The 14624-nt window shown below is 31.9% G+C and overlaps 2 protein-coding genes across 2 annotated transcripts in view; one reads left to right on the forward strand and one right to left on the reverse strand.

Annotated features, from left to right (window-relative positions):
* The window catches only part of Hs3st-A (Heparan sulfate 3-O sulfotransferase-A), a 420705-nt gene that overhangs the window by 77853 nt on the left and 328228 nt on the right, over window positions 1-14624 (reverse strand). The gene's annotated exons all lie outside the window — the stretch shown is intronic.
* Window positions 5220-13063, forward strand: LOC149421868 (farnesol dehydrogenase-like). The gene is made up of 6 exons (XM_089634121.1): window positions 5220-5406; window positions 6138-6297; window positions 7265-7391; window positions 9516-9645; window positions 10839-10988; window positions 12771-13063. The coding sequence occupies exons 1-6, from the start codon at window positions 5275-5277 to the stop codon at window positions 12816-12818; spliced, it is 747 nt and encodes a 248-aa protein (XP_089490247.1). The 5' UTR covers window positions 5220-5274; the 3' UTR covers window positions 12819-13063.

Consider the following 14624-nt stretch of genomic DNA (forward strand, 5'->3'; position numbering starts at 1 on the left):
TGGATGATAATTTGAACAAGGCGATCGATATCTGCGTGTCTGGATATCACAACCGGCCGGGTCTCCCCTTGTTCCAAATCGGCAACCGTCACGCCAGAATAAAGAAAACCAGGTCTCCTCACCAATTTCAGAATTGCCCCAACCTCATGCACCTCCAGGAAAATCTACTTTACTGAGTGTAGAAGGGGAAAACCATGACATCCCCTGTCACGAATCTAGTCGCGAAAATGTGACACGTAAGGTCCTAAGTTACGTGCCACCTCTAGAAAACGCTGTAAATTCCTCGTCGTCGGGAATTTACATCCCTTTGTAGGTCAATAACATAGATAACACACGACGATCTTGTCGAAATTTAGCCCGCTTCTATCGATAGGTTGTGTGCCTACCCATTCAGCCAATTATCATGTGAGATATATGTAAGGTTTACTCGAAATGCCAAATTTTAGGATGAGGACTGTCTGTATTTTAATATTCGGTTCCAGTAATTATTTCATGAGGATACTAGCATCCTCGTGTATTAGGTATGGGTAACTTCTATTGAATACCTATACTCTCAGGTAGGTATAAACGGACAATTGTTTTGATTTTTGGCATTTAATTTAAAGAGGCTGCCTACCTCTCGAAAGGAACCTGTTGAGAAAAGTTGTTCGGATGATAGTTTTATTTCGGAGATTACCATCTCCCCCTTTTGACTCTAGATTTGTTTTTGTGCATCCCAATTTGTAAATTAGAAAGTCAATCAATAGATGAAAAGTATCAAATTAGAAAGTCAAATAACTGAAGAAGAGTACTAATTTTGTTCTGTCTGGTTGCATCCGATCGCTTTCTATTCGGGCGGTCATACGCTAGCAAAACTTCTCCTTCGACTGACTGTACACCGCGCCTCGGCGTACATATGAAAAGGTCATTGGCCCGTCTCCCTTTTTCAGCTGATAGATAATCTGATTGACACATTCCCTTTTGAAACATTATTTGGGCGGCAGGGGCTGTAAACTTAGTTGCTGTTCTTCGTTGTGTCCGTCTTTTAAAGGGTTTTCTGAAATTTAATAAATAATATAAAAAAACTCTCCCAGTTAGCCATCTCCCACTCTCAGCGTGAAGTCTACCTGGTTATCCACTAAATAGCTAAATCAGTTTAGTTTTACGGTCTCCTCCCTACCGGCATTCCTTCCTCCTTTTAGCGAAATCCTTGCAATTTGTTCAATTTTGGTCCCCTTCCTACGCCTATAAAAGGGTAATTAAATAATTCTGTAAATACAATTGAATCTCCCTAATCTCTGTCAGGATTCGAACCCGAGTTTTATGATTTGTTTGATTCTCTAGTTTACGGTCTCCGTGGTTAGAACGCCATCTCGCCAATCGTTAATTCTTCCTTAATCCGATCAAACACTTCCTGCCTTTAAATACGTTCACTCTGTTTTAAACTCAATCATTATCATTATTATTTCCATGTTTTTAAGACAAGCAATCTAGTCCGAGCTGTATACGAAATCACGCTTAAATCAACACAACTTTATAACACAATCGCGATCGCACAACACCTAGCGCCCCTGAGGTGATTTTTTCACAAAACGGCGCTCTACAAATTATGCAATTTTCTATCCTCACTGAGTACAACCACTTTCACTTCACACAAACACCGGTTCAATAATATTTTACTTTAATTCAATATTCAACAAAGCTTTCTAACACCATCTGAATTCACTAATTAACTGTAATTTCACACAACACTTCTGATTTGTATCGATTTCTTGGAGCTGTCAACGTACCCAAGTTCAAAACCCGACTGTCCCATCGATCTCTGCTCACTTCCCGTGGGAACGTGTTTACTTTAAAAAAACCCTGCCTGTCATCTTCTCCTAGTCTAAACAAATTTTTTTTTGGGGTACGTTCGTCTCGTTTATTTTATGTGAGTATTCAAATCATCACAACCATTATGAGTATTATCTAGTACAAATATGAGTTACTATTTTATTTGTGTTTTAAATTTTGAAAATATAGGACATTAAAGAATTCGGTTTTTCATTTAACTAATTATGAAAAAAAAACGAAGAGAAGAAGCATTTTGATTGGCGTAAAAAACGACCGATTTAATTCGGGACACGAATTTGTCGTATAATTTTTTTTTCATGCCTACAAGTATTTCATTTATACAGGTCCGGAGGCAAAGTACGCTTACTTCGGGGGGTGATTCTAGATGATTTTAGAAGAAAAAAATGATTTTGACTTTTTTCGAAATTCTAATATTTTAAGATAGTTTTTAGGTAAGAAAGTTGATTTTTTTTTTCTATGGAAAAATATTTTTGTATGGAAAAAAAAACAAAAAAATATTTGCCCTTGTTTACTTCTACCATATATAGAATGACCTCCCAAAGTTAGCGCACTTTACCCACGAACGCCGTGAATAATGTTTTATTTTTTATATTTTATTATGTGACCATTACCACACTAGGTATAAGATATCATTTTGTTATTATTATGTATTTAAACATCCATGTATATAAATTTTTGGGCACCATGCCTGTTTTATGTACTTAAATAAAAATAAATAAATAAATAAATATCATGGAATTCTTACCATTGTAAATTCAAAATCTGCTTATAACCTTTCATTACATCTCTTTATTTTAATTTTCTTTGTTTAAGTTTCTTAACTCTCTCTTAAATTTTTATTTTTATATATATTGATTCTCTAGAGCATTAATTCAACAAAATCAAAACAAAATTTCTTGGAATGGAGAAAAGGCAGACATGTTTTTTTTATTTTTTTTTAAATATATTTTTTTTAAATATTTTTTTAAATTTTTTATTTTATTTTTTTATTTTTTTTATTTATGTATTTATTTATTTGTTTTTTTATTTATTTAACAAAATAGGTAGACCAACAAAACTGTCACATGCCAGCTTGTCTGCAGGATCCACCGAATCAAAATATCTATGTCTATAACATTGTATGATTATGTGTACATGAGTAAGTCTTATTTCTAAGTAGGTAAATTTCACAGATTTTATTTTATTGCAGACATTCGCAAAATATATTTCTAACGAGTAATTGTAAATACATAATATATCTAATGCACCTCACTAAAAAATAATAATAATATTAATTTAATATTAACTTATTTTTTAATCTTCTATCTATTTCTACTCTTCCTTTCAATTTCTTTTCTTTTTTATATATTTTTGATTCTCTGGCGCATTAATTTCACCAAATTAAAAGTAAGATTTCACGGAATGGTTGAAAAGCTTACATGCTTCTATTTTTTTTATATTTATTTATACATATACTTTTTTCTTTTCGCATATTTTTTAATCCCTATTCGTATTTTTTTGGCTTATTCTTATTCTCTATTTTCTTATAATCTCCTTTCTTTCTTTTATCTATTTTTGATTCTTTAGCTTATTAATTTCATCTAAATAAAAAGTAAAATTTCAATTTGATAAACTCACATGTCAATAATTTTTTACTATATTGCTATTTTTGAATTATCATATTTGAATATTCTTTTAGTCTATTCTCTACATTTATATTATTTAAAATATATAGTTAGCAACTTCTTATATCAACCAAGAAAACTTTTCAAATTATTTATAAAGTGCAATAACTAAGTAAAAGTCAATACACTAGACAAAACAAGAATCGCATTTAATAAATCTGCCTATTTCTGACTGTCCTAAAACAGGTAATCTCCTAGTTGGACAGCCAAAGATCACTGTAATATGTAATGTGTCATGTTTTTTTTTTTAAATTAATAAATAAATAAAAAAAAATTATTTTTAACAATTACATATTCTAACAAAAGCAACATTTGGTACCATATTGATTATAATTTTGATCTGTCGGTGGCCGAGTTGATATCGTGTTTACGTCCCACCCAGGCTTAGTGTGTTCAATTCCCCGGCTTCTCCATCACAATACAGGCAACATTTTCTGCTTACTGTGGTGGTAGTAGGAGATTTTCTATTGTCACGTTATTCGTAACCCGGGAATGATTGTCTTTTTCGAAAATATTAATATTTAAAATACCACATATCCGTAGCGTATTTGCTACACCTTTTGATTAAAAAAAAAATTCAGTTTGGTTGGGTATTTCAATTCAATTTTAAGTTTGGTATGAAAAAAGCCGCGCAACCGTTTTTTCAAAGATACAATAATCAAAGATAATTTTAAATCAAACGTAAGATGACTGGCATTAAATTATCAATAAAAGTCAAGTATAGCGGTGACGGATTATAATTAATGATAATTTTAATAAAATATCTCCCAATTTATCAGAAATCATAATTTTAACCCCTCAAGCCTCGGAAAGACATTACTAGCTATAAACATCATATTCCATTAGAACCTCTGAAGGACATTACTAGCCACAAACATCATATTCCATGAGAGCCTCGGAAGGACATTACTAGCATTCCATATTTAGAAAACATATTCATTTTGTGTGGGGAATTAGTAAGAAAAATATCACGTAACTTTTTATGATTTTAATGCAATAAAATAATATAAATAATTTTTTAACTTTTAACTGTCAATTAAAAAATCCCCCACCTTAACTATTTTTTATGGAATCAAGTATAAAATATTTGAGTTAATCTGAAAAGAATAAGAAAAATAATAATAATAATTCTCTATCCAACTACGAACAAATTACATATCTCTAGATATGATAGAAATTTCTAGATGAAAAAAAACTTCTATAACGTATGGACTCACAGTTAGATTTATCCATCAGAGGCTCTCATGGAATATGATGTTTGTGGCTAGTAATGTCCATCAGAGGCTCTAATGGAATATGATGTTTGTGGCTAGTAATGTCCTTCCGAGGTCTGAAAGGTTAACTTAATATTTTCAGTCACTTACGCCTAATAATTATCATAGTTTTAAAGATTAGCGCGCTACCTCTATTATACATATGCGCATTTAAATTAAAACATAAATTGAAACAATGCACATATTACACTTAAGTCGATACCTGCCTATCGTATTTCAAACCTTATCGAGATGTTTCAAAAAACATTTATTTTTAAATAATTATCTTGACAGTGCGAAAAAGCCGTAAATTATTATTAAATAATAATAATGCAAAATATGAATTATTACCTATTTTAATCTTATATTAGATTAGAATATTCACCAATTAGTTATCTTATCAGCGCCATTCGTTGCGAAAGTATATAAAGCTTTTTAGAACCTCGTCAAAAGCAAGTCAATTATAGATTTTTGTGCGAGAACGACGCATTAAATACATTCTTAAATTCTTAAAAAGAGTTATAATGGAAAAGTGGGTTGGAAAAGTAGCTGTGGTAACGGGAGCCAGTGCCGGGATTGGGGCGGGCGTCGTTAAGGCCTTAGCCGAAAAGGGTATAATCGTAGTGGCCCTTGCGAGACGAGAAGACAAACTCAAGGTATTTTCAACTTCTTTTCACGCTCATTTGAATTATTTCACCTCGTTTTAGTAATATTAACTTTAAAGTTCTAACAGATATATCCGTTTGTTTCTGTCCATATTTGCTAATTAAAAAAAAACGTTTTCTATGTAGGTATATCAGTTTCTATGAAAAATAATATGTGAATTTTTTTGTCATAAACTAAATAATAAATCGACAATAGTTTTCTTAATGAATTTTACACCGTATTCGTAAAATCACAGTACAAGCGGGAAACGAGGGAATCTTCATCACATTTAGAGTCGATTTTAAGAAATAATTTATTTTTGAATTTTGTCGTTTTCGAGTAAATCGAGTCCAAAGTTGTAATTTTTAAGATCAAATTTGAAGAAAACGGTCGTGAGAGGTCATTTAAAATTCATTGAAGCGTAAAATCGTTTTAAAAAGTTTCAATCTTTTAGTTGCCGAAAAATAGGAAATGATTAAAAAAAAACAATGCTCAGATCGTACTACCTCCCGCTTACATTGCCAGAATTACACAATGTGAAATTTATTTAGCACAGACGTAATTTTTGACGAATATAATTTCAGTAGTTCACTTTAAGTTAATCTGATCGAAAAATGGTCTTTCATTCAATTGATTATCTTTGTTGATTACATTTTAGCTGGAAGGAAATGATTGAATCGATGATATTTTCAATCCAAATTTTTATTTAATTTTATTATATACTTATATACTTATTTTGTAGGAAGTAGCTGCGGCAAGCAAAGGAAAAGTTTACACTAGAGTGTGCAATTTGGGAAAAGAGGAAGAAATTGTGGATGCTTTCGCTTGGATTGAAAAAACTCTGGGAGGGGTTGATATTTTGATCAATAATGCAGGACAACTCAACCCATCACTCCTCACAGGTAAGAAAATAGGCTTGGGGTTGTTTGAAATCGTTTCACGGAAAACGTCCATCATCTCATCAAGTGTCGTGTCTAAATGTATAAATAGTTAACTAAGAAATATCTACGTTCATAGCGCTCTGGGCCAATTTCCAAAGCATAAGCAACTCTCTCGGAAGATGATCATATTATTTGCATATATATTATTATTTGTTCGTTTTTGGAAACAGCTTATTAACAATTTTAACATGAAATGTATGTAAGACAAATTAAACAATGTGTAGCTCTAAAATCAAAGAAACGACATTTAATGTTTATTTGTCGATCTTTATTTATTAAACAAATTAAATATATCAATTACTCAAATGTCAGCCACATAGCGAGAAAACAGTAATGCTGTTTAATGTGTAACCAAGACAAGACATCAATGACATTTGAAAAGCGTATAAAATAAAATAAACATTCATAATTCGAACACAAAGGAATCCTAGGCATTTCTAGGTAGGTACTTATTCCTTTACATGTAAAAAAATGTTTATAATATATTTGTGTAATAAAATGTATGGGTTTTTCATTATCTTATACAGACTTATAATAATTTGTTAAAAAATGTTAATTTTGTATGGCAAAGATCATCCTTAATGGGTGAAAGCCAAAAAAATGGCTTTCCAAAGAGTTGATTTGACGTTTAAGGTTATGTTTCTTTTGACGTTTGGCGTTTCTTGAAATTTATTGCACTTTTTGTTGATGAAATATGAAACAGATTTTCGAATAATTTTAAACATTATAAAATAATAATAAAATTCATTAAATTCAAATTTGCATTGCATTCGTAGACAAGTGTGCATGTCGGCCTAATAACGTAATATTGCATACATTGCATGTACAGGTCCAGTACGTTTTTAACTTTATAATGTTCATCGTGTTAACCATGATAAATAATATTATTTTATTTCAAATAATACAATAATTTAACACTTGCTTTTAGATGGGAAAACGTCTGACTGGAGGGGAATATTGGAGACCAACGTATTGGCTCTCAGTATTGCCACCAGAGAAGCAGTAAGGTCAATGAGAAAGAGAGGAGATAATGGACACATCATCCACATTAACAGGTGAGAACTTCATTGAACGGTTAATAACAATTCGCATGGTCAGAACTCGAAAACACAATTTGTGGACATCTACTACGCCAGTAAAATAAGAAAATGTTTTAGGTCTCATATAACATATATTTTTTATAATTTGTAAAATGGACTTAGTGGCGCCATCTATACGTGAAATATGATAATGTTAATTCAAGCTGTGAATCCAATATGACAGCGGATTTTGTAAAATAGCGGTTATTTTTTGCCAAATCATCTCCAAATCTGGCCAGTGAATGAATCTGGGAGTGCATTTGGCCATGTCATTATTGGTGTCCTATATTTATACGAACAAAGCGTTTAGTTTATTATAATATTTTCTATTTTGTTATTTATCTAACCTTCAGAAATCTATGGTTTTTTTATTACACAAAGTTAATCAACATGCAAAAGATAACAATCAATATTTTTTCCTTAAGGTATCAGTGTATTGGGTATTTTACCATATCTATCTATACACATAAATAAAAAATTTAATGTTCGTTTGTTAAAAATCTTAAATCTCCGAAAGTTCTTCATCGATTGCTTTGAAATTTTGACAAAATGTTACTTTTGAATACGCGTGTTTTTATCTCACTTTATTTAATAGATGTCACCAATGACAGGTAAAAACATGCTTTTATTTTAAAACATCGTCATCTGTTGGACAAACATGCTGTTTTGAAAAACAGCATCATCTGTTGGACGTAAAAGCAACACACGCTATTGTTTCTCTATCCGCAAAGACAGACTGAGCCATATCATTTTTCTGTAGTCGTAAAAAATGACTTTCTGTGAAGAGGTCTACCGATATCACCGTCCGATTTTTTAGTAAATAATGTGGAAAGGGATCGAAAAATTTGATTGTCTTTAAATATCGTTATTCAACCTTTTTAGTATTGCGAACTCTTCAAAAGTGAGAAAATAGATTTTAACCTTACGATTCTCTCACTACATAGTTTATCAAAGTTTTACATTACTAAGTGAACATAATATGTTTAATGTGAGACACTGAAAAGCAACTAATTGAAATATCTAACTAAACTTTACAATCAGAATTTTTATCTCTAGATTTAGATAAGTTTTGGCTTTCACAAAGATGTGAATACGGAAGCTTAGTAACGAATGCTTCGAAAACATTAATCCTATTTGCCACTTCTTACTTGTGCGAGAAGGCTTCTCGTCTATGGTGGCTTTAAAATACAGATATCGTCATATTATCATTTGAAAACAATTAGATTTTGTGTGTAGCAAATGTCAATCCACATAAAGTTTAAGTCATATATATAAAGTTTTTTAAGTGAAGAACAAACTCAACGGTCACATTAATTAATTGAGAGTAACACTTGATCATAATTTTAAATTCATTATTTAATAAATGGCAAGATGAGACAATACCCTAACATCATTCTAGAATCTTAAAGACGTAAGTGAAGCAGCCGTGCACAAAAATATGCGACGCGCGGCTTTTGTGTATTGGAAAGGCCTGCGGTTGAATTTGTTCTATCCCTAAAATAAAGTTGGAATTTTAACCACATAAGTGACGAAGTCACGTAAAAACGATATTCGGCGTGCGGCCTACGGACGGACATACGGTCGATTTTCCCCGGCAGGCCTAGAAAATCGATCTTTCGGTGGGGTTTATTTTAATTATTTCTGATGAACGTATTACTAAAATCTCAAATATTTCTACATGGATCCTTCGGGAAATTACTAATTCACCGTGTAGAAAAATAAAATCTGGTGCTTACCGCTAGTGTTATAGATGACAAACGTTTTATAAATTTTTCAAACCGTTTAACATAAAATATTTTAATGGTAAAGTACTGTTTTTATTAATCTTTATTATACATAACCTTTATGCGTAGGGATCCCTCTAGAAACATTTGAGATTTTAGTAATAAGTGCATCACTAATAATTAAAAAGTGAGTGTGGAGCAAACCCCCGTTATTAGTCTTATGTCGATTTAAGAAAAGAGCGGTTGGACTACCGAGCCTTCCGGCGTGGTTCCTTGAACGTGTACGGATGGAATCGGATATTAGTCGGAGTCTGTATACAGGTTTTGATTCGTAGGTTTTTGGATTTCATAACTCAAAATTTTATAATTTTTTCAGCATCGTAGGGCGCTTTGTAACCCAGATGTCTATGATGGGAATGTATTGTGCCAGCAAATATGCCGTTTCTTCGCTGACTGAATCCCTAAGATTGGAACTGCGTAACCTCGGTAGCAACATCAAGATCACCGTGAGTACATTTTTAATTTTTTTTACATCACATTATTAACATAAATTTGCAAGTCCTCAAGAGCATTTCCTGACTATCCAACAATCTTAAAAATTAATTTTACTTTTTTTTTTTATTTCAAGAGAGAATAATTTTTGTTTTCTTTCGCAGCAAAATTTTCAAATAAATTTCTAAGTTTTAAGCCTGAATGAAATACATTACGAAAATGACTTGATAATAAAAAAATAATTGCTGTTTCAATAGAGTTTTTTTTAATTTTGGAGGTGATGGAACTTGCGGGATATTTGTGGACAATTTAAAAATATGTCGTGAGTGTTTAAGAACATATGCATTCGCAACACTGCTTTAAAAGCCGTACAAACATCACTTTATGTATCTGTCAAAATTGAAAATTGCGGGAAGCGCGGACGCTGCGTTTCTTTGTTTAAAAATGGATTTACATAAATACCGTAACTTCCGAGATCGTAAAAATGTTAAGAGATATTATATTTTTCAAAATATTGCTTCATAATTTCTTAAAACAATGTTTTTATGTTTAATTAATTAATTCTACATGTCAACTTCAAAAAGCTGACGGAAATATCAGTGTTTTTATATATAAAATAACATTCAGTGTGGAATTTTATAATATTTTTATTTAGTAACATCATGAGCTAAAAAAAATGGATTTTTTTTATTTAATTATTAAAATAAATATAAATATTTGATTTTTTTTAATGTATGGTAAAAAGTTGGGTATTCAAGCGATAGATGGCACCAGTCATAAAGCTTACTTCAGAGTCCGACAGGATGTCGATAGAGTGTAGCAATGGGGTATCCCTGTCAGACTTCAAGCGTCTAGAAACAGAGAATTACCAACCCTCGGGTGATGAACAGTGTAGATAAATCCATATTTAATTTATTGTAACATAAATAAACGTAATTATTGTAAAGAACCTTTTACTTAATCAAGAGTTCCCAATTCACAGAAATCTGCTAGTAAGCAGAGAAATAACAATTGGCGCAGCCTTCTTTTTACTTTAGTTCCCAACACACAGAAATCTGCTAGTAAGCAGAGATATAAGATTAATCTTAGTAGATATTCACATCTATACCCACAATTATTTCCAAGTCAATGTAAAATGCATTCAAGCGGCCTATTAGCCTCATATTGACATCTTTAAAACTAAAGTGAAATATTAACATGTTTTCAGAGTCTTAGTCCCGGATGCACCGACACCGAAATGCTGAGGAGTTTCAACACAGACAGGCAAGAGGAAGCTGGCCCCGTCACCGCTGCTCTTGCTGTGGAGGACATCACCGATGCCATTGTTTACGTTCTTGGTACACGACCAATCGTACAGGTATAAGAAACATTATAACTGCACAAAGTCCTGTTTCGATCGTTTTTTCGGTTCAAGGTGGTGGCCGTTTTAATGGTTCAGTAAAGATATTCTTTCCCAAATATGAAATCGTTGTGTTTCTTATTCGAATTTTTTAAATATTGTGGTACCTACCAACCTGAAAAAATTTGAAAAAAGAATTGTCATGATTCTTCAGACAAGTTGTATAGGTAATTCCCAATTTGAATTTTTTTTAAAGCAACATTTATCGTTTACTTGTGGCCACGGGCAAATGTTGTCCTGCTGCAGACCGCCTTCTATGTATTGACATCTGTATTAGATAGATAGATAGCGTATAGAGAAAGTACCACACTCAAACATCGTTGCATTTTCAGGGATACGTTTAAATGAGCACTGAAAATGAAACGATGTTCGAGTGTGTTATTTTCTTTTTTATGCGTAATACAGATTTTAATAGATTTGTTCATACTGCCATCTATTTAAAACTTACACAACTAAAAATAAATTACCAACCCTTTTTCCAGTAAAAAAATGATTAAAATCGCATTAAAAATATTGAGGGGGAAGGGGTTTAGGAAGTTAAAATTTGTGGATGTATCCACAAATTTTAAATTTAACAAAAAACAGCGCTATCTATCGGGTCCAAAACTATCCTATATTTCAAGCTGGAAGCAACCATACACATTAACAAATTTCCAATACGGTTAAGCGATTTCGGAGATTAGCGTGTACGAACACAGTGACAAGTGATTTATATATTGAGATAATAAAATCTTATGTTTTCAAAGGAAATTTGATTATTTAAATAGATAAAATTAAAATCACACAATTCGCTGAGCTACTAGTTCATGTTTTTATATGTTTAGTAATCAAACAAAAATACATTTGGCACATATGTCAATAATTCAACACTAACTAAAAACAAAACGCATTCATTCGCTACGCTTCATACATTTTTAACACTTCATACAGTGAATTCGACTTATTTAACATAGCACCTCAGATCTTTACACCTAAATAAATAAATAACAAATACACAATACATATTACAACACACAGACTAAAATTCCTTCCCCTACCTAACACCATTCTACCCCAATAGGCGAATGTTAATGTTTTCTATTTTATATTCACTTACTTAAGACAGTTGAGTGAAAATCTATTATTGGTTAAATAATAAAACATATTTTACCATACATCATAAAATATTTTAACGGTTTTCCAAAATAAAATAAAAAAATAATAATTTCTGACAGTGGCGACGTGCAGACGACTTTTTGTTTTTGTTTTAAATATAAAACTAATGCCACCGAAGACCAAAATGACATTCGCTATCCACGATGGTCCTACGAATCCGGATTACGCTTGATGGTTTTAATCCAAAAGTGCTCAAATAAATTGTAATTAATTAATAATACCTGTGACTCATTTCACATTTAATTAAAAATACAAAAAAATAATATAATGTATTGTACACTCTTTTTGGGCCATATTGAAAGACCACCATTCAAATTCGAAATGTTGCTTGAAATGGATTTAGACATGTCCAATGGTCATACGTGAAAAATCAGATTCTTTTTCTATCCAACCTCTTTTCTCTCCCCACTCTTTTTTAGCCTCACAACATATCCCAATTGGGGATGAAAAGTTTCACTGGCTCTGGATAGTTGTGAAGAGTTAGGACTTTTGTGCAGTGTTCACATAAAAATATGCTTTATAAGAGTAAATGATACTGTCAATTATCGTAATTTTTTTAATGTTAGTTATTTCGTTTCGTTTCAGGTTCATGAATTGACAATTCAACCAATTGGGCAAGATTATACCGGTTAGAATCTGACAAGTGATTGTCTGGGAAATATATTATTGTCACCAAACACCATCCACCAAAACAGATTATTAACAATAACGATCAACAGGTACATGTTTATATAACAAAAACACGACGAGGAAGTAAGCCTACACACGGAACTACTAAGATCACAATGCAATAAAACCGACTACTGAAGAATACTAGACCTAGTAAGACTTGAACGAAATGTATAAATCTAATTCAGTTAGTAAAGATTGAAATTAAATACTTCTGTGTTGTTATTATCCCATACTTTAATTCCTTAATACGTAGCTCTAAAATCAACCCGTAAAAAACAAAGTTATTTTTCTATAACACTATTTTAATTAACTTAATCAATGAATTATTTTTGTTTGACTGAGGATTGAACCATCCTCCCCAGAGACTGACTGCGATAGTTACTTTTTTGGAAAACTCTCGATAAAACCGTGTTACCAATAAAAACCTTGTATCCGTTAAATCCATAGAATAAAGAACACAAGAAAGGCGATGTTTACGTGTTTTGTTATTCAAAAATATGATTAATCGGGCCTTGAATTGCCAATACAAAACTACAATGTTTCATATGATGTTAGGCAAATGTAAGAGAGTCAGAGAGTAAATGGGCTAGTATCAATGTTTCCATTCAAATCTTTACGAAAGGCATATATTGCGTGTTTTATCTATTCAGTGGAAGAATTGATAAAATTTCGATATTTCTTTAAATGTTAAAATATAACATAAAACCTCTTTTAAAAATAAACTAAAGAAGAAACATACTTTTTAAACCATCTCAGTAAATTTTCAACGCAGCCGCAACACAGGCGTATCTTAATATTCCCACATTTCAGAGCTTCTCAAAAATCTTCACTGGCTCAAATATCCTGAAATAATCCAGTTCAAGTTCTGCTGGATGTTATTTAATATGATGTCACTTAACGAAATGGCTCCGGCTGAAAATGCTAATTCACGACTAGCCCAGGTCAGCAGCTTCATCAGCTATCGGAAGGTTGAAGGAACCAAAGCGCACACCAGATAATTATCCATAAAAGTCTTCAATTTCATAGTCCGCCACATCGTAAATAACTAAATGTGTTAAAAATTGTCAACTTAAAACCATTTTAAGGTCATTTCAGAAAAATTCTCCAGTCCTAAAAGGTGCTAAATTATCCAGACCTTTAAAATAAATTTCAACTCAACTTTGCCACTAATCATCTAATAAGTTTAATTATTATTAGTATTTAATTAGCAAATATGAAGTCATGCAATATCCAGTGTTTCTTTTATCATATTATCATTTTTTAATGAAAGTGTGTTAATTACCTGAAGTGACCTGCCAGATAAGTATGTTTTTCTGTATATGTTTGTATGTAATGAAATCATAATAAATTTTATTTATACAGGGTTTTCCAATAAGAGGTGTTATTTTGATATTCAGTCGTAAAAGATCAATGGTTTCGTTGCTTGTTGTTGCACGTAGCGCCGTATTGTTGAAAGTAAACATTGTCCAGATCAATACCATCCAATTCCGGCCATAAAAAATCATTAATCATCTCTCGATAGCGATCAATTCACCGTAACTGTTGCTCCAGCCTCATTTTCGAAAAAGTAAGGTCCAATGGCTCTGCCGGACTATAAACCGCACCAAACAGTCACACGTTAAGGATAGAGAGGTTTTTCAACAATAACTCTTGGGTTTTCTGAGCCCCAGATGCGACAATTTTACTTGTTGACGAAGCCACCGAGGTGGAAATGGGCCTCATCACTCAAGATGATTTGCATTTGATTCACTCAAGTGAATTTTAATA

This window comes from Hesperophylax consimilis, chromosome 8 (genome assembly GCF_061612785.1).
Source record: "Hesperophylax consimilis isolate HC1 chromosome 8, BYU_Hcon_1.0, whole genome shotgun sequence".
NCBI lineage: Eukaryota > Metazoa > Arthropoda > Insecta > Trichoptera > Limnephilidae > Hesperophylax > Hesperophylax consimilis.